Source organism: Hippoglossus stenolepis, chromosome 10, assembly GCF_022539355.2.
Source record: "Hippoglossus stenolepis isolate QCI-W04-F060 chromosome 10, HSTE1.2, whole genome shotgun sequence".
NCBI lineage: Eukaryota > Metazoa > Chordata > Actinopteri > Pleuronectiformes > Pleuronectidae > Hippoglossus > Hippoglossus stenolepis.
Window position 1 is genome coordinate 14,554,727 of NC_061492.1, and position 27,122 is coordinate 14,581,848.

Genomic DNA, 27,122 nt, shown 5'->3' on the forward strand with positions numbered 1-27,122 from the left:
AACAGGCCGACCCTCAGTACAGTATATATATACAGCTTAATACAGGTACTATGTCTTATACTGCTACCAGTCTAAGGCCATGGTGAACTCACTTCTTTCTTCCTCTGCTCCCAGCTTTTTGTCACTTTTAAATTTATAGTCTTCAGACCCGAATGACACTGACTCAGCATCACTGGAGGCAATTTATCCGCTTTTGAACGGCTCTCACTAGAACCAGAAAAAAGCTTTATGCAACCTTTTATATGCTCCCTGGGATCTGTGAACGAGCCTGATGTGTAAAATTGGCAGAGTTCTTCTCTAATGAACAGGAGTGATTACAACAGGAAGAAAAATAAATATTTCGGGGGTTTATGTGGGGACTTGACTTATTTTAAGACAGGCTTGGAAAAGAAAGAATCACTGTGTCTTGACTGTATGAGTCAATGCTGTTATTTGATCATTGCCTTTCATTTCTGTAGAGTGCCAGATATGAATGTAGCTCCATCAATTGGTGCTGTTGACTTAGAAAAGGTCCCAGGAATAATCAAATATACATTAAATTTATCTGCTTGCATTGAAGATCTCTGGATGAGCTTCAAACCGCATGAACATGTCTGTAATCTACCAAATGAACTGTGTGATTTGCATTTGAAGATCTCTCACACAATACAGAGCCAAGAGATTTCTATAAATTAACCAACATTTTCCACACTCATCCCTTCTATCTTCCCATTGTGGTTTTAGGTGGTGCGTTGAAAAGGTTCCTGCTTAGTTTTAAGTATAATTATTTGAAAGTTATTTTCAGTAAAACAAGGATATAATACACACCTTGTTTATTGTAATTGTTGCAACCACTTCAGATAAGAGTTATTTTTCAGAGGAAGGACACCAAGTGGAGATATTGTTTATGCATCGGTTGTCCCTGCACAGTGAGGGGTGACAGGTGTTTTGTCAAGGCAGCGATAAGCATCTGAAAATGTCTTTCAGTCGCATGAACAGTCAAGAGCATCATGCTCCTTATTGATGTAGCACTCAGCTCTAATGTCTTTTTGTCTTTTCACCCCCTTTCAGTTTCTTATCCGTTTCGTTTCAGCCCATTCATCGTCGCTTTTCCTCCTGAAATGTGTTTCCGTGTGCAAGACCCATTCATTTTATAATTTTTGTAATTTGCTAGATGTGCCATCTTGGATATAGCTTTGTTAAACTTGACAAAAACAGACTTTGGTTTGATTTTGGATACGATAGTTATATATAGAAGCTGCAGCACAGACAATGTAATTATAAATTCAAAAGACGGAAGTTGTTTACTGTGGTACACGCAATAAAAGGTGCAATAAAAGGTGTTCATACATTTGCAGAAGTTCCGAGTCAACCTGCTGCAGCCTCTTGGAAAGTTTTTTTATTCACATGGGGGTGGATGACTAATAAAATCAGCTTGCTTCTGGTGGTCTGAGCCAGCGATGTGCGAGCAGGCGTGGGTGAAGCTTCCTAGCTATTGCAGGAGAGAAAACACATGCGGCGCTGCACTCGCTCAGAGAGTGAGCCCACTCCAGCACCCCATACAGCTCCCATTGATGAGAGCGGCACTTTCGCCCCCATCTCCCCCATCGAGCCACATTTCATGCATTAGAGATTTGGAGAGAAGCTGCAAAAGAGAAAACAGACAAATTCAGGAAAGGGTCAGGCTGTGCTGACTTGCTTACTTTGCGGCTTCATTTAGCCTCATGCAGTAATGTATATACCATTGCCTATATCACCTATAGGTGTAGTGAATCTTTTTTTCTTGTGCATCTTGAGCCTGGTAAGCGATCAATACTTCAGCATATAGGATCCTCTGACTCTGGAGGATCACGTTCTGAGTGGCAGGTGGGGGCAAGAGAAGAGGACGTGCATGATGGTCCTTCCAAGTCCTGGAGGGGATGAAGTGCTGTTCTTCCTGACTTTGCTCCTGACACTCACAGCTCTCTGGCAGCTAAAGTCACCTCAAGGCGAGGCAGTGATGACAGCGATGCCAGAAGACAGTGAAGAGCCATGCCAGTTACAGCAAAGGGTCAATAGAACACGCTGTGGTTGACAGGACGCTCTGACAGGCCTCTCTAACAGCACAATCCATATGTTGTTCAGTGATTCTCTAACTTTCTCTAAAGCTGACAGCTGACAGCCCCATGAGCTGAGCTCCATTTTCCCTCCTTGACTTCAGCCATCATCTCCCAAATATGTTCTTACTGTGGTGTCACCATCGTTTATTATTATCAGTGTATATTGTGACAGTATTTTTTTTAATACTATTCATTCAATTGTGCTAAATATTGTTCTGAGCACTGAGCGACGGTGGCTAATTGGATGTTTCTGCTATATCCATGATTTTATCCATTCATTTTCATAAAAAAAATATTTTACTGTAAAAGTAAGATACAGTTAAAGTTGTTTAAAGTAATGAATACATTAGGTTACTATTTACAGTCTTTTTTTTCAACTATTTACTTTTTTCAGCTTTTAATTTTAAGTTTCCTTTAGCTAGCTAAAACTATTTATCCATTCCTGTTAGCTAACTCTTGCTTGCTTTCTGACTAGTTGTTATTGGCATTCCAAAACTAAAAAGTTCACATCAAATACATTTTATCTCAGGGTCATTTTGAGTAGTTCTTGTGTGTGATTTGTTCATTTTCAGATGAATTTGTTTTTAATGCTATTAAAATGGGGTTGAACTGCATGAAACTGAGACTGACTGCGATTGGTTGAACACATATCTAGGCGGGACCTTGCCCTCGTTGCTCCATCCCATGGTAGCTATTGGTTCTAAATGTTCAAGATGAGAGCATTCGTATGCCGGATATTCTGGCTTCACTTATGGATAGTGAGAGGAAGTAGAGACACGTATACATATACAGTCAATGGCTGACCGTCTTGCTGAGACTTGACTCTAGTAAATGAGCAGATTCTAAAAATCCATCACTCAACTTGTAATTCTATTTGCTTGTTTATTTTTTGAGGGTATAATTGAGATTTCTTGAGTTAATTAGTTGAGCTTTCCACATGCCCCCTGGCAACTGCAGAACTGCTGGAGGAGAAATACCTCTGGTTGGGATTCACCGCTCTGGGAAATCTCTTGCAAAGACGCAGTGGATAAGAGGATAAGAGGAGACATGGTGTAGGATGTTTCATTATTCATGCCAAATGTATTTATTGACTAAATTTACAGTACACAATAAACACAACTAACCCTTTTGACCACTGCTCAGCCGCTTTGTGTTCACACGATCACCTTTGTACTCCTTCTGTTAAGGGTCCACTTCCATGTGTTTACTGCCCGCATTGATTTACAGTATATCCCTTCAACAAACATAGAAAGCCACTGTTTTTCCGAGAAATTCATTTACAAAGTGGACAGTACACAATGTGTAATAGTGTTGACATAGAATATATTTACTGTAAAGGTAAAATAAAAAGGCTGTAAAGGACTAATGTGGTAAAAGGTAGGTAGTTTGTTACTGTTATTAGCTCAGTTTTCTTCTAATATAGTAAGTCCAGAATAGTCTTTGTAGAAGAGGAGTCATCTTTTTTCGGCACTGTCATTTCTTCTTCCAGTGATGGTGGTGGAATATCTTATCCCACAAATAAAGACTCCAGTCCAGATCAATATGCAGTCTTAGTAATACTCCATCCACACTTCTTTTCTCTCTGTGGTTCAGTCGTTTCTCTTCATATAGCTTCTTTTCGCAGACAGCCGACAGCAGCTCAGGCACGATGCCTTCAAGGGAGGGCAAAAAAAAATCTATCCAACCTTGCCTCCTCTCACTCGCTGACTGTCTCCCCCCCAAGCGAGCTGCATCGGTCCAGTGTTATACGTGTCCAGGCTTGGACAGGTAGGCTATGAGGGCCACAACCACCCCCACGTACATCCCTGTCCCGATGGTAATGGAGAGAGCAACCAGGAACAGGGCTCTTCTGGAGCTCATCCCTGCTCTGGAGAAGTCTCCCTTCGCGATGGCCTTGCCCGTCTGACAAAACAAAGCAGAGAGCGAAATGAGCCGGCGTGTTACTCATCAGCACAGAGTGTATGAGTAGGTGTTGAGCTACAGTTAAAAGAGGGAAAACAAGAAATGCTCTTGGGTAGCCATTAGTTACCATGGCAATAAGGTCATTATACCTCTGACAGTGATAAATGTGTTGTTTGTGGTGTTTTGGTTTCTTATCAAAAATTGAGCCAGGCATCTATTTATTCATCTGACACATTATTTTCTTCTCTAACTGTCCCTGCAATTATTTTTGACAGTGTTGCAAAGCCACTATTCTGTGCTTTGTCCGAGGTTGAAGGGCGTGAGCTGGATCTTTTTGGACCAGGAAGATGCTGATGTGAGAGAAACCTGAGATGCTGCTGTAATTACAAATGAGGTCTTACTCAGCTATGAACACAAAAACCATTAATAACATAATTGCAGCGCACTGCTGTGAACCAAAACCCTCAATGTTAATGGTTTCTTAGAGCGAACACAGAAGACTGACAAGTGGGCTGAACCTACAAAATGTATGCGGTCAGTCATCTGAAACAACTGCAGGGAGGGTCATGCTGTGGAGAACGGGCTGCCGTAGCACTTGTCTGAGTGCTTGTGCTCACTGACCTTAAACAGAATACTGTGTAATTGGAGTTAATGACAGGCGTGAGGTGCCTGAGCCTTTACCTTGTGAGAGTAGTAAAAGGCAACGATGCCCAAGGGCCAGAAGCAGCAGAGCATGGAGAAGATGGCGAGGCCCAGGTAGTCCCGGGGGGGCAGCACGATGAAGTTGTCCTCGCTCTCACTGTCACTGGAGCTGTCACTCTGGAAGACAGAGGGTTGATAAAGAATCATTAAATGTCAGGAAAGGAAAAGATGATACTGCTTAGTGCATGTTTTTTTTTACAGTGGAAAAACATTTAGTGAGACAAAAATAGGCTTACTTATAGAGACTGACAATTTATCAGTTGGCTCGATAAAGATTGTCCGATATGATCCTTTCACAGACATCTAGCTATCTGTGTTCATGTTTGCAGATAGGAAAACTTATATTTTACAGAATAATGCAGAAAGGATGAGCATTTTTCTTAATTCCAGTTCTATATATTGGTTGTATTTTCATTTCATTTGTGGCTATTTATAGTGAAGTTTATGGATAAACTGTAAAATATCAAGTCTCAACATAATTACTTTGCGAACAGGGTTTTTGTTATCACTGCCAATATTTTTATAAAATGTCATCAGCCAATATATTGCATTGGCATCGGCCCCCCAAAAATCCATATCTGTCTGGCTCTACTTTCCTACAATGCGAGGTGAGCTGTGCGCGCTGTTCCTGAGATTGACACCTAAATAATTCTGTGGTCAGGCCGGACACATGTAGAGAGTCAGGTGTATTTTGGAGATACTTCGCAGTCTACTGCTTGACAACTCATGTCCCCCACCTCAACCCCCCACCCAAGGCCACTGTATCTGGACTCGTTCCACAAACACCCAGGACAGGATGTGCTCAGCCAGCCAGAGAGGATTTCGTGCCTCTGTCAACACCCATGAGCGGCCTGACAGATAACACGGGATTAACGGATTGTTCCATCATCGCGAGGTGACAGCGGAAAACAGCGGAGAAGACAGTTTCATTTATGTGCTAAATTGCGTCTCGAGCTCGAGAGACCTGAACCAACCAGACTCCTCAATGCACCCAGCTCCTTACACCCAGACACTGGGTGTTCAACAGACTCCCGGTAATGTGCCTCCAAACTCAAACTCCTCATTTGGTTTTATTTTGACGGTTTTCTTGTTTTGCTGCCTCTAGTGGTTGGACATGACGTATTATTATAAGCTGTAGCTTCAGATTAAGCATTTTCAGTTTGTACATTTTCAGATATGAACCAAATATAATTTTTTTTTGATTGCTTGCTGAAATAAATTTTTTAGAAAAACCTTCAGGGCCAGAGGAGCTAATAAATCATACATCCGAATGCCATTAAGATTTTGTCGGTGCATCGTGCCTGCAGTGAGGACAGCAAAGTGACTGCACGGCTGACCTTTAGGAGGACGTGGCCTTACTTCTCTCAGCTGTCCCAGAGACACAGAGGATGCTTGTCTAAATGAATTGCTCTCATAAAGAGCAGGTTTCGTTTGTTAGTCTTGCTGCCTGCAGGGATCAATCAAAGAGGAAGAGGAAGGCACCAAATAGAAATCGATATGTAAGGCAGGAACTGAAGCAACCATTTCAGAGGTAATTAAAGAAGAGTCAGGGAGGCGGGCAAACAATAAAGGAAGCGTGTTTGTGAACAGACAACCTCGTTTTCAAGCAAACTGGGCATCGGTCTCACTTTTAACCTCTAATCCGATCAGCATTTACCAAACCACAGGGTCGAATATAATCATCTTGAGATGTTTTGGTGAACAAACCTGATTGAGATGTAAGAGAGAAGTGGAAGAAGTCAGTGTTACACTACCCAAACCACCTTTTTTGTCACCTCTGCCAAGAAAAGATTACGAGGCGTCCTGTTATCTGCTTTATGAGCACAGTCCACCTGGACAGCGGGGTGTGATCCATCAAAACAGCAGCTGGTCATAACCACATAATCTGACACCACATGAATAAACCGGAGAGCACAAACAGCAGTAATCTCCTTTATCTTTGCAGAAAGGCCTGATAACAGCCCTGAGTGACTGGTGCATTGAGTCCTGCTGACTCCTGGACACCGACACTGGCCGGCTTGGGACACACTCCCAGCCTGGTCTGAGGCCAGTATATAACTGATGGGGTTCTTCTGGGACACGGTGCCTCTAACAACCTCGTCACAGCTCTCTGCAAGGCCTCGTTATAGTCTGCAGGGGGACAGACAACTCCAGGGCCGAAGAGACCCCTGCACCCTGTTAGTGGCAGGGACGATCGCATCGGCACCTTCCACATGTTCCTTTGTTACCTGCAATTTATATTCCCTCTGTCACACAGGTGTCAGACAGCTGCTGACACAAACTAGCTGTGGAGTTATTATAGTAAAGTTACGTCACCAAGTTGTTTTCCCTACTGGTGGATCTACACTATAGGGCAGTGGTCCACAAATCATCTATAATCTATGTCATAATTTCTAAAATCTCTGGCTGTCTGTCTGTGGCTCGCATAGCTTGTGAATTGTTCATCTTAACAGCTTCATGCTTGGCATGTGTATTGTTATGTGCCTAAGAAAGTGCAGTATCAAAATATAGTGCGGGGGACACAGGATATATAAATATAATTCACTTTGAATAAACAGATGATCGGTGCTCTGTCGGTCAGCTGGGACTCATCAGCGTAAGTGACGTTGTTGATCACGACAACGGGCATGTTCACGACTATGCCGACCGACTCTTTGCTTTGAATAAACAGGTGAACAGTTCTTTGTGCAGCAGCGGTGGTGCAGCTACAGCAGCCTGTTTTTACACGCCACGGTTCATTTACTGCAGGTCACTTTTAAAGTTCAATAAAGAAAGCTGCACCCAGCAGCACCAGAGGCATTAGCAGCAGCAGCAGGTCAGTTTACAGCACCACAGGGTTGAAAAGTTTGAACAAAACCATGTGAATAATCACCAGCCTTCTAAGTTTCTCTGTCTCCAGACTCCTTGGGCGATGAGACAGCATCAGTGGGAGCATTTTACAGTTTACAGCACCACAGGAAACATTGCAACACTTAGGTGATATCTTGTGAACTAAACGGTGGCATGTCTTTTGCAAAAATTAGGAGAGAGATGATAAGATGAGACTTCATCTGAGACGAGACTAGCAAAAGTCTAATGGCAAACTATGGGACGACCTGATACAAACTGCCACAGACTATGTCCTGGAATTTAAGGAAGTGAATGAAGCTTCCCACAGCTTTGCTTCCTCCCTCTTAATTTTATTCCTCACATCTTTGAAAGTCCTCTGTGTTATTTAGTTAGATGGCGTAAAGCTGCTATGCTTTCACACACGTGACAAATGCTCTACCCGTATGTTGTAATAATATCCTCTCCTAAATCAATCTAGTTCCATGTACGTGTGTTTGTCTTCACTAATGAAAGGATTATCAGTTTTAGCACTGAGACACACAGTCACACACACACACACACACACACACACACACACACACACACACACACACACACACACACACACACACAAACACACACACACACACACACACACACACACACACACACACACACACACACACACACACACACACACACACACACACACACACACACACACACACACACACAGGAAGGGAATATGTAAAGAAACGCAGGTGCTGAGTAAAAAGTCTCATATTCCATCTGGAAATCCGGCGTTTATCTGAGCGCTCTTCATCACATTAATTTGCTCTTTTGAATTGACATGGAATAACTTTAGCCGCAGGCTCACCTGATCCAGCAGCCATGCATCAGCTTAATACCCTCAAAGCACGGCATTACTTATGGCATTAATGGCGGTCGCTGCCATGTCTCTATCTATCTGCCAGGCCTCCGAGTGACAAGCGCTGGCGCAATCATCAGCCCGGTCAGAGTGCTATACTTCTTCCTGTGCCAGCTCAGAGCCCTGGGTGTCTCACAAGCGTCCCTGGATGAAATTAGATTTTTTTCCACTTCTGAACAGACTTTGCTCTTTTTTTCTGCCACGGTTTTCTTTTTGAAAGAGTAGTTAAAGGCCCTGGAAAAACATCAGCTGGACAGATCGAATCAATCATCATTCTTTAGAATGTAATTATAAAACAAAAGCGCACAATTACCCCACACTAGGTTTGAAAGACTCCAGTAAATTGACAATTTGGAGGACAGAGTGAGGAATGAGCATGAATCACACTGGCAGTCTAAAAGTAATATAGGCATCACTACAGCATACACGGCAGGATGGCCTTGACAGTTACGAGTGAGTTTTGAAATGCCTTTAATTTCATGTCGCGACTCAAGATTCAAATTCCTCAAACGCTGCTAAACGGCTCTGCTTCAATTTGATCTCTGATGTGTACAGTAATTATTCCCTTGTAACCTGCAGCAGGAGTGGCGAAGCATATATATTTATCATTCTGCATACGAAGAGGACAATCAGACTACAACAGAAACATGTGCTGCTTGTAGGGACCATAAATCAGGTGCCTACATCTCCAGAATAAGTTACGAGTAACCTCTGACCTCGTACTCAGGACCCTGCTCATCCTCCACCTCGTACGACACCGTCTGGATCTTCATGTCTTTTTCTTCTTGTACACTGTCCAGGGTGTTTTCTGCGGACACTCCATCATGCACAGCGTCCTTGCTCTCCGTGAACGTGGTCTCAAAGCTCTCGCTCTTGGAGTCCTTGCTGTTCAGGCTCACGTCGTCTTTGCACAGGATGAAGTTGGGCCGGTAGAAGGCCTCCACTGCCAGGTGCAGGGACGTCGCGTCCAGGAACTGCTGAGTCTTATGCTTGCCACTAGTCCCGGTGTAGTAGTAGCCGATGAGGCTGTCCTGGTAAGGCTGGCTCGGGTAGTCGCACTGGTAGCCCTGGTAGTCGTTGTGGACCGCGTGTCTTTTGTCCAGCAGAGGGTTCTGGAGCTCGCTGAGGCTCTCCATGATGGTGGCAGGTTCAGACGTCCAGCGGATCAGAGGATGGAGAGAGATTTAGCAGTCTGGCAGCTGGAAAACACATAGAGCAGAATGATAAAACCTTATGAGAGAGACACAGCAGTTTAATTCAGTCATGGCACAAACCTGTGAAAATAGACTGATCCTGTATGAGCTGTTTTTAGTAATAATGTGCTTTTCTGTCGGACATGAATTCACTGCAGGAAATCTTGCATTCAGCATTTTTCCTCTTACAAGCTCTCAGCAGTGTGGGCCTTAAAATCACCATCTGCTGTGTATGTTCAACTGTTGCATTTCCCACCCACAGACTCATATAAACATGCAGAGAGGAAGACAAAATCTCCCACTTGTCACAGCTGCCTATATTAAACAACTAGGGGAAGTGAGGCAGGTGCTGCTGTATTTCACAGTGGATACTAATTATTCTGACTTGTCTGTGGACTTTCCTCCTTGACTCCTCAATGTTTTCAAATGCAACTGTCTGAAAAATTAAGTGGAAGATCGGATATAAAAATTATGTAAAAGGCAAGAAGAGGCAGTCGTTGAGGTAACAAGTCCACCAATTACAGACTGAGTGATCCGAGCACGTCCGGATTTGATAAAGCGAATAAACTATTTTGTTTTGCATTTGCCATCCGGCGCCAGCGGTCATTTGCTCTTGGCCCACAGAGACCTCATCCATTTACTAATCTAAATCTGAATCTAATCTAAATGATCAAATTAATCTTTCATCCCAGGTCTAACGATGAAATAAGACTAAAGCCCCTGGAGCAGCTGTGTAGTAATTCGGATTTTAGTGGAAAAGTAGCCGATCAAGTCAAAGTCATTTCATGCTTTTTCATCCAAGGTGCTGTCATGAAAAATGGGCCAAGGGGTTGAAACACACACAGAAAATTTAGTGATTCTCTCAGAGCCATAGCCCCCCACACACACACACACACCCACACACACACACACACCCACCACACACACCACACACACACACACACACACACACACACACACACACACACACACACACACACACACACACACACACACACAGACAGACTTCAGGCTCTCTGTCTCCAACACTGTGTCCAGCGGTCTCCACTCTCACATGCTCCTAAGGCTGAGCCACTCAGCGGGTAGCAGGGAATTCCATTACACACTACATTAGACAACAAAAACCACATCCCACCCCCACAAATAATTCATCTGACATGAGAAGATGGGCACTTAGCACATGTGAGTGTGAGCTGAGCCGCCACTATTATGAATGATCATATGCTCCCTCTTCCTTCTCTCCACCTCTTCTTCTCCCTTTGTTTCCGTCTGTTTATTACAGTTTATTATCTCACTCTAGGTGTGTGTGTGTGTGTGTGTGTGTGTGTGTGTGTGTGTGTGTGTGTGTGTGTGGTCCAGGTATACCTCATGTTGTGGGGACCATAATCAGTTCACACTGTCCCATTATTGGGACGTATCTTCCTTATGGGGATAAAAAGCAAGTCCCCATAAAGTAAATCATTAAATTTTAAGGTGCCTTCATGTTTAAGGTTAGATTAAGGTTTAGGTTTAAGTTAAGGTTAGAATAAGGTTAAGCATAAGTAGTAACTATATGGTTAAGGTCAAGTCAATGTAATGTCCTCTGGAATATATCATTTATGACCATGAGCTCCCTCTTCTTCTCTCTCTCTCTCCTCCTATACCCTTCTTCTCCCTCTGTTTTCGTCTTTTTATTACAGCTTATAAACAATGTGTGCGTGAGAGAGAGAGAGATATACACAAAAAAAGCACTATTTCATTATTTTGATGACATCACATCTTTTTTTATTGCACAGAATAAATATTTCTCTCACACATGTTATAGGACTTCTATCACATAGAAATCTCAAATCCACTGCAGAATAACAGCCAGTGGACATGTTGGCACACTGGTAAATAAACATCCTCTTACCTGTGGTTGAAGATCCTCCCGCAGGTTCGCTGAGCATCGTTCCTCGGCGCATCAGAGAGTCGACGGACGGACACACCTTCCTACTTCACATGATCAGTTTTTATCAGGAAACAGTCCAGTGCACAGCACAGCACAACACGCGGTATTAGAGGTGTAGTTATTCCGGCTGTGTGTGGGGGAAGAGTAGGACTTTGCCCGCTGAGCTCTGGCCGCCGTGGCACCGCCGCTGCGTCTGACAGGTAGATTTTTACGCACAGCATTTCAGCGCTGAGCTGTGGCTCCAAACAGCTCGCGCAGGGATTGGCTGCGTGGTGCGCGCTGCAAACTCCATCACCGACCGAGGATGTGACATCTCCAAACTCTGCTCGCCTCGCTCGGCTGTCTTCCTCCACAGTCTTTAGAGTGGTGTCCCCTGCGCTGGTTGGCACCCCCAGTGGTGCTGTTTTAACTCCGCGTTACATAAACACCTCATCCGTGGAGCAGCTGCTGTGGAAGAAATATGTCTCAGATCACATGATGGAGCATTATTTCCACTCTGCACACTCTGGAGAGTATAGTGTCCTGAAGTCACTGCACTTTGACTTAAACAAGACAAACAAATTCAATTCTATTAGTATCTCAAGCCACTGAGATCTTATAATATTAAAGAGAAGGCCAATGTGCAGTCATTGTTCCAACCTGGGTGCATCAAGTGCTTTGGGGAATGTGGGAAATAAACATGGAGGCTATAAACAAAACGTGTTGCATTTATGTGTTCAGAGCGTTTAAGAAACTTTCCAATTTTTGCATTATAATGAAGACCAGAGATAAAGGATCAGGTGTGACATATGTATCTAAAACATGCACGTTACTCATAGAATTGTCTATATTGGCTAAAAAGTATTGTGATGTATAACAATTGGCAAGTTGACATTAGGAGCTGCTATTTAGAGCTGAATGTATTGTGTTAGACGGATGCTAGCCTTCTTGTGGCCTTGACAAAATGGATGTGAACCTAAAGTGGCCAAAATATCCCAAAACAAATGTTTTTTGGCAAACATGCGGTGCTCTAGGTGAGGTGTCATCTGGATTTGTGCCTAAGTGGCCCATGAGGTAAAAAGTGGCCCAAATACAACGAAACTAATTCGGGCGACCTTTGGCACCTTCGGTTGATATGTGGTATTTCTTCGGCATACTAGTGGCCCAGCTCTGGCAAACAGGAGCGGACCACCCGAGTGCCATCATTCCATCTGGCATGTGGCCAGCTGTTGGATGTGTAAGACCGAATCAGGGCCAAAACATTTTTACTGTGTATGGTTTATAAGTGATGATGTCAGCAACTCGGCAACAACAATTTCGTCAACTTTCCGAGTTTCCAACTTGAGAGATGGGTTCACAGGAATTTTCCCAGTAGGGTTCTAATTTTTTCAGATTACTCCGACACCACATGAATGCATAATCTGTGTGGGCGGCCACCTGCCTCGTCCATTTGGGGTGAGAGGAGGAAGAGAGAGATCAGGAGGAGTTGTGTAACTAATGTGTTTTACTGCCTCACACACAACATAAAAAAGTAACAGATCTGTTTTTACAAAGCTCTCCCTCTCCTACATGAATTTCTTCGCATAATTTTAGCTCTTATTGTGTATTTCAGGGAACGCTGCCATTTTACATTAACGTCTCTGAACCTGCAATGTGGCTTTGAATTGCTTCCAAATATAGCACAGGAATCAGCCACTATTAAATTCATTGCACATTTATATTTGATTAATATTTTAGAGATATCCCATGCATTTATCATGAGCCTGCCAATTTAGCTCTTCTACTTTAATCCCACTCTGCAAAGCTGCTTATGATTCCACGCCAGAATTTATCATTGTTTACATAACATTAATTCAGATGTTTTTCCCATTCCAGCAAATGGGCGACTTAATAGATTCCACACAGGGACAAATTAAACCCAGTTTATTTTTGATCCCACTGGAGAATAATAACGACATAACTACAATATTTACAGAGACACGGTCTGATTTTGCGGCTCATGTAAAAAACACGCTGAAAACATTTCCTATCAGAGGCTGCAACTCCAAAAAACTACAGGACTGATATACAGGCACCGAGCACTGGGAACATATCTTATTCAGAGGGGGCACAGGCTCATAAAAATGTCTGGAGTTAATAATGTGCAGGCCCAGGCTCTGTCACTTTCACTGGGAGATGCATTAAGGTGCTGATGGACACTTTATGGGGGAAACATGGGGCTGCATTTAAAAGACCGGGCACACATGAGCTGTGTCTCTTCCAGAGTCACCTTGTGTTCACATGCACGACTCAACGTGGCATAACAGCCCCGCCGTCTCCGTGATGGATACCACTCCCTCAGGAGACGAGTATATTAGGGGAGGGGGTGGTTGGTGGCGTGGAGGGGGCCTGTAACCATTTCTCCATTACTCCTCTTTCCCCCCCCCCTCTGTCTCCTTCTGCTGCATCCTTCACAGCAGCATTCAGAGTTGCATTTTCTAATGAGGATCTGTGTCAAAGTGGCTCAGGAACATCTGAATCTAAAATCGGAGGCTGCAGCACACACACTTTAAGAAAAGAGAGGATTTCTCCTTGGACCGTGGGTTTGCCAGCCTTCTGTAGATGGACTGTGAATATTTATGGTCCTGACTGTGCCCTTTTCTTCTGCTCCATTTTCTACTCTATATTTAGGCACTGTGTCACTACGTAGCAGATGCACTATTTGTCAAGTATTTCCTACCCCCAATCCCTCCACAGGCTGTTGTAATTTCTAGAAACACAAAGATTTCCCTGTGCTCCTGATTGACGAAGAGAAAAATGCTTTTTACATTTTCCTCCTGTTCTGACCTTCCTCCTGCCGCCCTGTTAGATATCGCCGCCAACTCTGACATCCCGAACTTTCCTCAGGCCCATTAACCAGCTTTAATCATGTAAACACCTTCGGGAATTAGTCGGCCTAATCCGATTGGCAGAGAAAGTATCAAACCACTTAATTTGATCTGGCCTAGTCGGCTTTTGCAAAGAAAGGGGGGGGATTTAAGCGGATTTTCCCACATGGCCGTTCTGTGCATTACTTCCTGTTTTGATTAAACACAAAGCGTATGCCAGTAGAGCACCTCAGAGACAACTCATAAAAAAAAAAAGGCTAAATACACTATTAAATCTGCGTGCAAACTTAGTGGTCCACCTGTGCAGCTTCATATTTACGTATTAACAGCATCATTTCTCTGCTGCTGGTTTTGATCACAGACACCAGGTGCTGTGTTCGGACCTCATCTATTTGGCCAGAGAGGTCAGTTTGCAAAGAACGGTGAGACTTCAATTCCCCCCGCGGCGCCGTGCAGGTTCAGGTGCAGGAGCAGGAGGAAGCCTGGCATATGGGAGCATTCTGGCTGGAGCTGCATGCTGCAAGCCTCAAACTGGAAAAAACTCCACAGCCAAATACCGCCTCGCACTCACCACCTGGCTCCGGGTACGATGGCCGCATCGTGTGATGTTACATGGGGACAAAGAGACAGAGTAGTAGTGATGAAGGAGATAAGTAGGTAAGTGGTGGGTGAAAAAACACAAATCCAGCTGTTCACCTTCAGGAAGTGGCTATTTCTCTCAAAGGAGCAAATTGAGCTTAAGAGCCCACGAGCGCAACAGACGCTGTTTTTATAGTTTGTTTACCGCAACGTGCCTGAATCAGACTCCTGCAGAATTCATTTCTGACATCCACATGACAGAACTTCACTTAAGCTATTTGCTAAGGTCTGCTGGTAAAGTCAGGCCTTGCAGGGCATTAGATGAAATTAATTTACGGCCCTCTTACATCCATGGAAAATGAAAATGAGTTTGACCCTCGTAGCAGGTTGTCATAATGAAAAACTTAATAGTTGCTGAACGCCAACATTATGAGAAGCAATTTCATTAAAGTGTTACAAAGTTGTACAGTATGTGACTTTTCAACGTCCTTCCACAAACGGTCAATCAGAATATTAACACAGTATGCGCCTGGAAGCCGGCCCACAGTGTGCACCGGTCCAGGGGGAGTGGATGTGTGTGTGTGGGGGGGGGGAGGGGCTTCCCGAGGGACAGACAGAGGCTTTTGGCTTTGCAATTATCCAACACACAAATGCAATATGTATCAAATGATTTGAAAGTGCTCCATCAGGAGGGGGAAAGGTCGGCGTTTGTCATCAGACAGAAGTATCACTTGGTGGCTTGTACCCTTCACTTGTATTAAGCACACATCCCACTTAGACGTTCACAAGAAAAGAAAAATGCAAAGTGTGCAACTTGGAAGAGATCCAGCCTGGAGCCGCAGTAGTTAACGTCAATCATAATTCCACTTCCTCCCACAGTGGGAAAGTGAACGAGGACAGTGGGGAGTTTTCTCATCTTCGCAGATTGCTGCATGGCTGTGCTACAGTAGCCGACCGTTCCACCCCAGAGAGAAGCTGGGCGCAGATTAATGGCATCCTCTGTGGCAAGATTTGAAAACTTCCATTAATGGAAGACCAATGATAATTTATTTGGACAGCTGAGCTGCTTCTCTGTGAATAATGAAGCGACCCCGGGATCATTAATATGATGGATTCACTCTGATGTAGTGACGCTGCTCCACAACACCTGGCTGCAAAAAAGTAGAGAAAAAGAAAAAACATGTGATAGCTGTGTACATTCTTTGCATCAGAAAAACAGCTTTGGCCTGATGCTGACACCCTGTCCCTCTTTAAGGGGATTAAAGATTTCTGAAGGAATAATACCTCAGAGGATTACCATTGGAAAGATTATTAGTGCTAACGAACAGCATGCTGTTAATCCTGCGGAGTGTGTTTGCAGGTAAAGCAGGAGATGAGTCAGCCAGCCATGGCAGTTGGCCGTATGACTTACAGGGATATTGTTCAGCTGCTCCTGAAGTGTCACAGCACCAGTCTGCATATGTTGCAGCTTTGTGCTTTATGACTTCCCATTAAACTTATTAAACCAGAAACAGAAGAGGAGTTAGTCTTCAATATGCTTCTGAGCAAAACACAGCCCTGTCTGTCGGTGGTTGTGGGACTTGCTGTGGGATGGTTATAAATAGGTAATCGCTTCGGAGCCGTTGCAGGTTAAGCAAGGGAGCTCGCGAAGGGTCGGGGTGACTCATCCGCCCCGTCTGTTTGCATCATGTCAGTTACCTGGTGTCTGCACCTCTCACTGCCCCCCCCCCCCCACAACCACCACCTCAAAGTCCCTGCCTGCGTCAGCGTACTCCACTATACAAATATTTCCCCTATAATTGATCAAAGCTGCTATAATCAATATTTGTATCATTCCATTGATGGGGTATTACTGTTCAAAGTAAAATCAGTCATTTATAGAAACAAACCCATCACTCAGCTCCGCAGATAATACAGACAATACTATAGAGATTTATAGACTTTCAGCTGTTTTGGGTTTTACAACATGCAGCTTTACTGTTTGGCTCCCTTTGGATCGTAGAAAGAACCATAGACTGTATATAAAGATGGCCAACATGTTGTACTTCCTCCCACTTTCCAGAAATGAAGCCAAAATATCCTGGATATGAACGCTGCCATCTTGTGCTGAAGACATCATTCTGAGCCCGAGTTTGTGGAGTAGCCATCAGAATCAGAATCAGAATCAGATTTATTTGCCGTGTATGAGTGCACATACTAGGAATCTGACTCCCGTGTAATCAGGCTCAGCATACCTACACAAATAGACAATTAACTACAGACTACCAGAAAGTAGCAAAATAAACGTGACCACTAGAGATAAACTGTACTAGATTGGGGGATAGAGCATGGGTATAGATGTATCAGTACCGATACATGCACACTGTCCCTGGTGCTAGACAGAAGTGACGAAAACCAAGACACGAGAAATGTCCGCACACCACTTAATGTTCCTACAAACTTTTTAAAATATGTTGTGGGAGCATCCAAACCCTGTTTTTATAGCATCATAAAACATGCTAATATGTCAAACTACACCTCAAATTTATTTGAGGTGTAGTTTGACATATTAGCATAGTCCAGGTTCAATCTACTAACATGGAGGAACAGTCATGTCGTCCATCTTTTTATACAGTTTGTGGAAAGAACCAAAAAGATCATTTTGAGGAGAAAAAAAGCTCTAAAACCCATTTTTGCTATGAGTAGAACAACAAACATGCCATAAAGTTTCTAAATGATCTGCTAGTAGTAATTTCGACAGCCAGATATTTCCCTCAGGAGTCATTTAGGACCAAAACGGATGAATCAGATGAAGACGAACATGACTCCAAAATGAACTAATATTGCTGTGTATTTGTTAATGTAAATCAGCAGCTGTGTGCTGACACATTTGCAGCATCACTTGTGCCAGGTTTAAGGACACCATGACTATACTGAGGGAAACCTGAAGAGCTAAAACACAGTGGAGACATTTTTCTGCTGAGGCTGAGAGAGCAGCTCTGTCTTTAACTGTGGTATAGCTTAGCTCCACATTCCTATTGCAGTGCAGGCTCTCATGAGTCCTGATAAAGACCGTGGTTTATTTATGAAAGTATAATGCCTTTGTGCATTCAGCAGCTGTGGAAATAAGACTGTCCTAGAAATACTTTATCAGTGTGTTACAGTTGCACAAAAATCACTTGGTACAGTTTGAACAATGCAACTAAAACGCTGATGTACAGATTGGAGTAGATTGCATAATCCTCTTCAGTGTGATGTGTTTGAGAAACACATTCCACCAAAGTGAAAATTGTCAAACTAATTATTTCATTGGATGAGGCTTACAGTTCATTATGGATGTGCTGTAAAACTTCTCCTTGCTGATTTGAATCAATAGCCACACGTTCCCTAATGTTTTTCTCTAATGTTCCTGTCGGAGTGGTAATTTCAGGTGGGTTTATTATCACAGCCTTGGCAGCCTGCCGTCTGTGCCCTTATTTAAAAGCTATTTTCTGTGCACACTGTCACTGTGGCCGTAGCTGTGCTTGATGCACAATACAAGAAACCCAGCGTTTCCTGTGGGTGTCAGAAGGTCAGGAAGAACTGCTTATTTATCTGTGCCTTCCTGCCTCTCATTTTCCAAAAGCCTCTAATGGACCCAGAGGCGCCACAACACTTGTTTCCACGGCTAAAGACAAATGCCGACATAATTACAGCCCGCCAGAAATCCATGATGCTCTGCCACGCGATCGTTTCAGCGTCAACGGCGGCACACAACTGCTCCACGGGATACTCATTGACTCGGGCCCGCCTTCTACGAGAATCAATGCTCACATGTGTAACCCCTGGGAGAGGAGTAATCATCGGGACCTGAGATGGAGAAAGATGAATTTCTCTAACTGCTCATCCATCGAGCGCTCGTTGCTCCAAAGCTCTTTTAAACGACTGGTCTGCTACTGCCATATTAGTTTGGTCATCTATACCCCAGCAGCTGTCCGCTACCATAGAGCGATCCTCTGAAAAGCGATGCAGCAGGAGAGGACGAGAGGTGAAATGTTCCCTCACTTCATCTCGGGAACATTCTCATGCTCTCTAGCGTGGGAGAGTAATCACTGAGTTCATGTAAAGCCACGAAACAGAAATTAAAATCAAAATGTTTTTAAGGCAGTTGTTGAAAGTGACACTATATATGAGGAAATATGTGCACTGCAATTAAAATGACTGTGTGAGATGATCTGATTCTGGATGATACTTGGCAGCAACATGTCTGCAACTATAATTGACATTGCTTTCCCTTGTTAGGCTGAATAATAGATGTCTTACTATGCATAATTCATCGAAAATGTGGTATTTGTGGATTTTCTTCCTCCCCAAGTTCACGGCTGGAGTTGTCACAGGCTCTGCCACTGTGTCAGCTGTTTATTCTCGTCATGAGGAGAGGATGCTGGGTATAATGAGAACATCACAGTCACAGTTGGAGCAACCAGAGCTCACGCTAAACCCCAGAGGAGGAGCTGCTTTTTATTTTATCTGAAGTATAAAGTTAAACCTCCGTGCACCATATAGCTCTGTGCATTAACTTAAAGATTCATAAGCTTCCTGATAAACCTAACTGAGACTCCAAAGGTGCTGGACACTGAAGTTGAGTCAGTTTAACACTGGGGACTGCTGGAAGGATACATATTTCATTGGCGTATCTATATTTTATTGAAGTGCTCATTATGTTGAGTGATGGCTGGGATGGAGATTTAATCAGGTCCTTTTTAATCTCTCATTCATTTCATAATGACCTATTTCCCACTTGACTGTGAGTCAGAGGTGGACATGCTATTTTACTGTGGCACTGTGAATCATTGCTGAGACAGTTCCATGTAGATTTCTCTTTGAAAGCAAGCAATAAAAAACCAATATGAGATACTAATATTTTTTAATCAATAGATGATGTTCCTCTTCTTTACAGCCGAGAGTGATCGGGCTCAGAATGACAAGTTGTACTGGGGTCACATCAGTTTTCTTTCCATGTTTAGAAGTAACTAGTAGTAGGTAGCTTTTATTTATCTTACATTACATTATGGGTGGCACAGTGGTCCAGTGGTTAGCACTGTTACCTCACAGCAGGACATGTCTTAGTTTGAATCTGGGTTCGTACAGGATTCTTCTGTGTGGAGTTTGCATGTTCTCCCCGTGTCTGTGTGTGTTTTCTCCGGGTACTTCAGCTTCCTCCGACAGTCCAAAGACAGACATTCACTTAGATGTGAACCATATGTGTCTCCATATGTCAGCCTTGGTAACTGGTCCAGGGTGTACCACCTCTCATCCAATGTCAGCTGGGATTAAGATATAAGACACAAGATTGACTTTAAAGATGAGACATAACCATGCTCGTGGCTCTTTGTGTCTGTTCTCAGGATGCCCTTATTTGAACTAAAAACTAAACTTAGCAAGCTAACATGACAATACTGACATGCTGTCGCATCAAACACAAAGTACAGTTGAGGCTCATGGACGTCTCATTATTTTTGAAAGTATTTAACTGTAACTCATGAACTGAGAATTCAGTTAGTGTTCTCAAATATACTGGGGGGGACAATAATGTCTGGGCCAAATTTAATTACTATCGATCAAATAGTTACAGAGACGATTTAAATCTTAAAATTGTGCATGTCAACCACATAGTGATGATGGAAGAAAAGTAATTACGCTTCATTTAAGGACCATCCATCCAAAAGATGATCAGATATTTCACTGGATATGTGGATTTTTTTTAACATACTAGAGGCATCAGAAGAAACTGTCGAAAAGATAATAAATATAATATACACATATGAACACAATATACAACATATAACAATTATTTAGTGAGGTTAGTTGAGTTTGCATGTATGAATCTTCACTTGCTGTACGTTAAACACTGTAATCTAACAATCATGACTTTTACTGTGAACATTACATCATGGCCTGATGCTGTATTTACCATACAAGAGATTAACACCCGTCAAACATTATGTAACTGACAGCATCCGCATAACAAACAGAGCTGCTTCCCACAAGGGGTGTGTGCGTGTGTGTGTGTGTGTGTGTGTGTGTGTGTGTGTGTGTGTGTGTGTGTGTGTGTGTGTGTGTGTGTGTGTGTGTGTGTGTGTGTGTGTGTTAGTCTACACTATATAAGCTATGATAGTTTCTTAAAATAACTAAACAAAGTGACGCCTAAAGTAACCATGGTTACCAAGTATGAGATAGAGGAAGGGGGCACAGAGGGTGAACCTGCACAGGTTATCTGGGTTAGTGCAGCTAATTCACTTTTCTGAAGAGGCATTATGAGGTACAGATGGTGTGGGCATACATCCAGACTGGAGGCAATAAAGCTGTGCAGCACCGAGTGTTAATATTAAAATTAAAGCTACTAAATGGCACTGCTCCATGTGAAGGTTCCTGTATCTGCACGCTCGCTTGCCAAGTTGGAAAAATGGAAAGTATGTGAGGAACCGGAAATCACATAGTCATATATGGAATTTATATTTTGTTTCCTTTTTCTTTTGTTTTCATAAGACAGGATGGAATATAAGATTTTGGGGAAATTGTAACAAAGCAATTATCAATTTAAGAAATGAATTCTCTTACCACAGTAGATATGATCAATATAATATGTTAAATGAGCAAATATTTGTACATAGGACAAGTTGTTGAATATCCCTATTCAACATCTTGTCCTATATTCTTAATGTTTCTGAATTATAAATATTAGCTCAAATGTGTGTTTGCACACACTTTCTATCCGGAAACCAACACAAAATATCCCGGATACCAATGTTGCCATCTTGCTCCGAAGATGTCATTTGAAGCCAGAGTCTGCACAGTAGTGATCATTGGAAGGAGCTGCGGTATCAAGGTCCTGCTGATACATGCGCAGTCTATCGTTACATATCATCCCAATTAGTATGAAATAACTTATCAAAACCAAACTTACCAGAAAGATTTCACTTGAAAACACACCAGTGTCGACAAGGACAATCTTTGAGAAAATGTATTTGACTTGTACTTTGACATTTTAGTTTATGACATGTACCACAGCCAGCCACAAGGGGGGGATTGAGACGTTTTGGCTTCACTATTGGGGTGCTACCATTTTGATCCATTTTTATATACAGTCTGCAAGAATAACCAAACAATACCTGATCTCACACCAACAATACAAGATGACAAATTAGTGTGTAATGATCAATTTAGAGTAGATTTTTGTTTGTTTTTAAAACAATATAGCAGCATTACAACAAAGAATGGCAGTTTCATAATTAGCTGGAAAAAGTATGAAATCCTTTATATCTAATTTCCACACATATTTTCCAATGTTGGCTGGAGAGGTTTCTTCTTCCAGAGACACTGTGAACTGAGGCTGAGATGTGACCTTGTTTTTGCTCATTATTTCTGTTGTTTGCTTTTTCTCTGTCCACCTCCCACTACAATCTTATATATAAGAAACTCTTGTATCTAATTGCAACACTGCTCAAAGTCCAAACAACACTTCGTATATATAGATTTGTTAAGCGCGCTGATAAAATTTGACCAAGCAATAACAACACAAAAGTAATGCAGACAAAAATGTATACACTTGAAGAGAAGTGCACTTATAGCTGTGCACCTGCAGATCTTGATTTATCTGAATACCCAGAACTCGGCAGTATGCGCGGTGGGTCGCTCAGTTTGTGCATTCACTGATTTCACTAAGATGTAAGAGTTTGAAGTTTTCTGAGACACCAGGAGACTGGTTCCCGGGCGCTGCCATGTATAAATGAAGAGCAGTGGCTGCACAGGTCTGAGCTGTCTACTCACATTATCTGTGAGCTTCCTCTGCTCAGGCAGTCGGCGCGGCACAGAGAAGGTCAGATATCAGCCCTATTTCTGGACCTCGGCTGAAAGGGTCGACTGAGAGATCGGACCTTTGCGAGCGGCCCCCTGACTCGGTGCAGCCGTAACCTCGTTGCAGCATTTTCACATGAATGACTGATGGGCGGTGCAGGTGTGTCTCTGATTTGCCCGTTGATCAAACCTGCTCCAGTTCTAAGAAAAAACCTGAGGTCCACCTTTCAGTTCCCATTGTTCTGCTCTAAAGAAACCGGCTGCAGGGCTAATGGTCACTCTCCGGGGATGCCTGCGGTGACGGAAGCATCAAATCACATTAATGTGAACAGTTGGCTGCTCCCTGTGGGTCGGCTGCTGACAGATGGTGGGGAGTTGTCTGTGATGTGTTTGACTCCTCTCAGGTTGACCCAAATTAACTTGAGCCCATCACACTGCCGACTCCAGGGATCAGCAAAGGTGATCCTTGATGATTACGGTGCGGAACAAAGGTTGGAGGTCAGTCTACTAATGAACCAGGAATCATCATGTGGTGTTGTGTTGTTGATTCAAAGCAGCCATGATACAAATGTCCTTTTTGGTTAAATAATCTAATAATTCATAAATCGTGAGGCAATAGTCAAACTTTTTGGGATGCTTATTTTACTTTTTGATCACAGTTATTTGAGAAGATCGATACCACATTTGTGCCTGGATGTTAAATGCCAGTGGACAGTCAGCTGAGAGCTCGAGGACACTGCACACACACCTAGTGACCTGCACCCATTGGACGGTATTGGCTGTCAATCACACGGTATCCATGCCCCAATGCATACCATGATTTATCATCTATTTGACTCTCAATGGGACCAGACTTTAAACTATAGCGATACCTTAGGTAAGTGTTTACTGACATTATAAATCAAGTTTTTCTCATTGACTTCGATAGAAAATGACTTTTTTGTAACCAGTTGAGTCGCCCTCTGCTGGTCATTCAAGATAATACAGGTTTCAGTGCCCTCTGCAGTGGATTCACTCTCTGGAACCAGGGTTTACATCCATTTTCTGTTTCCCCTCATTTGATCTTTGTGCCAGCTTTAAAAGCTAAGGCTAACCTCAGCATTAGCTTCATATTTACTATACAGAAATGAGAGATGTAAAAATGTCATTGGCAAGAAAGTATGGGCATATTTCCTTGATAACACAGCTCTTTACCACGATCACTACCGGCAGACTGGCTCCAAATCAAAAGCACAAAATGGCAGCATTTGTACCAAGGACATTTCAGCTTCAGTTTTGTACGGGAGGAAGTGAAGATCCGTCGTCCATCTTTATTCAGTCTATTTTCCACATGTTGAAGATGACAGAGGAATCTCTCACTCATGCATCTAACCAGTAGAATGTCGGTACAAATCAACATACACTAAAGACATCACAGATTAGCTTCTGTAAACAAGTGTCCCTTTGTTTGCCTCACCTGTAGTACAAAGACCATGCAGTGGAATAAAACCAGCTTTTTTTATATATATATATATAACAGAAATGATTCTGGATCACAGTCCAATTCTTTATCTCTGGGACGTGACCTTCAAAGAGAGTACGGAGTCGACAAGGCAAAGGAATGATTGAACCATCTCTATTTCTGACCTTTAAGTGATGTATCGCCCTAGAGCAGTAAGTGATATCAATGGTTTCCTGCCATGATGTGCAACGTACATATGTCACTATGTCCTGCAGGCATTTTGTTGGGACCGTGCTGTCTGTCTGCCTGGTTGTGTCCTCATTGCGAGGGTCATTGGAAGAAGCAGCAGAAGTTGTTCGACCAACAGCGACCAGCAGCAGCCTGCCGGCCTTCATTAAAGCCCTGAGGCTGTTTCATCCAGCCACGATGCAGAGGTGTGGGGCTGATGGTGTGAGTAAATGGACTCGCCGTGTTTTTGCTACAGTGACCAACTCATCATTATGCACAGATGCACTGATGAGGCTCCATTCCGCAAATTATCGCAACTCTACCTCAGTGATAGTGTTTCAGAATCTGTGGTCCCTGAAATTTGAGCATGATTTGGTTTGATTGCAGCGTTAACACATCGCATGCTGGGGTGAATATCAATGGCGGCGGGGTTCCTGGGTCGAAATGTTCAATCAAGAGCCTGGAAATATGCTAGCAGTGAATTTCTGGCCTTTCTCTAATAGCAGAGTGTTGCATCGGATTTGTATTTCCACTTTTTATGGGGATGCAGTCAGTGGACATGCAGCACTTATTGCAGATGATTCATTTCATGTGCCATCACACTGTGCACGATGTAAAAACCATTGCTCGGGTTATTAAATTTGTCCTCACTGTTTTTACTTTCAGTCGACTTCGATGAAATCCACCATGAGTCTGCTGCCGCTACTGGATCACACACACACACACACACACACACACACACACACACACACACACACACACACACACACACACACACACTGGAGTGAGCTGTGATTGTTTGTGGAGATACGCCGTGCAAACACCACGTCTACAGGCTGGTGTATGCTAATGAGGTGCAGCAGCTGTAGAGGTCTTGCCTCAAGGAAAACAATAATGTCCTGCCAGCGCACGAAGAATCTGAGAGGGGATATTAATTTAAAGTTGATGTCATCTCTTCTGTTGTGCTGAAAAGCAACAGTCTTAACCATAAGTTAATTGTAATGCAAAGCCGCCAGTGACACAGCCTCATGTACTGTATGTTTTGAGGCATGCAGGTGGTGCGGCTCAAAAGGGATGTTGAAGAATACCAAGCTTATGAGCACCACTGGCCTTATATTAAAACTATTTTAAATGATATATAAAACTATGAATGGCACTCAGTAGAGCACATACCTCCGCCAAGGTCCAACAGTGCCCTTAAATTCAATCAAGCTGCACCAAATTGGACTCACTCTTACATATATCTATCCCCTAAGTATGCCTGGTTTATTTTTTCATCAAGATTTCTACATTATTTCATGAGAAATTCACAAAAATATTAAACTATGCCCTATTTTGCAATGTTAAAAAAAGTGAAAGATAAATATCCTGCATCAGCCACCTTGATCGAATCCGATCCGAATGTAAATGGGTTCTTCCTTGGCTCAGACTCTGCCCTTCCACCAAGTTTAAAGAAAATAGGTTCTGCTAACAGACAGCCAGGCAGACACAGACCATAGGGTTTACATAAAGATGGAAGATGTGTCTCCTCTTCCTCCCACTGTCCAGAAATGACGCCAAAATAGCCTCGATATGAACGCTGCCATCTTGTCCATTTGGAGCCAGATTCTGCGCAGGAGCTACCGTGGTGTCGAGCCGTGGTATAGAGGTCCCGCCAGTACATGTGCCGATTATGAGTCATTCTCAGCTGTCAATCATGACATTTCACCCAGTTTCTGTAGCATCAAATAACTAATAAAAACCTTAGATCCTCAGGTGGGGCCCTTCTGACTGTTCCAAAGCCGAGACTTTAGTCTAAAGGTGACCATACTTCTCCCATCAAGGCCCCTCGGCTTTGGAACGACCTGTCTGAGGAGATAAGGGCTACAGATGACTTCTTTTAAATCACTTCTTAAAACCCATTTTTACAGACTTGCCTTTATGTGATGCTGTCTTTCTATTTTTTATGTTTACTGGTGTGATTCTTTTTATTTGTTGTTTATTTGCTTTGATGTAATGTCAACTTCTTTTTATTGTCCCAATTCTTTTTATTTGAAATGTCTGCTTTTACGTGATGCTCTCCTCTTATTGCTTTTATTCATCAACTGTTTGTATCAGTGTAAGTGAATGTTTGCGTTTGGCCCCTGAGCATCCTGCATCTCCTTTGCCTGTCACAGCACTTTGTAGACTCTGTTTTTAAAGGTGCTGTGAAAAATAAATGAAGTAAAGAAGTAAGTCACACCGCATTTAACTGTGAAATTTAATTTGTTTACCTTGACTTTTTAGATAGGTTTATGTCGAATCCGTTAACATGGAGGAGGCAGTATCTATGATCTATCCTGCAGATCGAGGTAATTTCTGGTTTCAGTGATCTGCAGTGCGCGTTCTATTTTTGAGTTGCTGCACTCTGAGCAGCAGACTGAGGTTCCCACTAGGCAGGCGGGGGAGTCCAACTGTGTCCCGGAGCTCCGCGGAAACAGAAGGAGATGTTGAGTTTGGAGGGTTCAGATATAGACAGAGCGCTTCATTTGCTCTGTGTTACTCACCTTCATCAGGAATTCTCAGCGAGGGGAAAACTCACTCTCCTCCTACCACTGCCTCCTCCTCTCGCTCTATATCTGTCCCTTTGCTGCAGCGGTGCTTTGCTTGACTTTCCTTGATCTTGGATTGTGTTGTTTCAGAGGGTTCTGCTC

At 43.1% G+C, this 27,122-nt stretch overlaps 1 protein-coding gene across 1 annotated transcript; it reads right to left on the minus strand.

Annotated features, from left to right (window-relative positions):
* Window positions 1-3,131: 3,131 nt before the first annotated feature.
* On the minus strand, window positions 3,132-11,923 carry LOC118116525 (synapse differentiation-inducing gene protein 1-like). The gene is made up of 4 exons (XM_035168262.1): window positions 11,503-11,923; window positions 9,135-9,617; window positions 4,662-4,799; window positions 3,132-3,980 (listed from the first exon to the last, which is right to left on the minus strand). The coding sequence occupies exons 2-4, from the start codon at window positions 9,552-9,554 to the stop codon at window positions 3,822-3,824; spliced, it is 717 nt and encodes a 238-aa protein (XP_035024153.1). The 5' UTR covers window positions 9,555-9,617; window positions 11,503-11,923; the 3' UTR covers window positions 3,132-3,821.
* Between the last annotated feature and the right edge of the window lie 15,199 nt (window positions 11,924-27,122).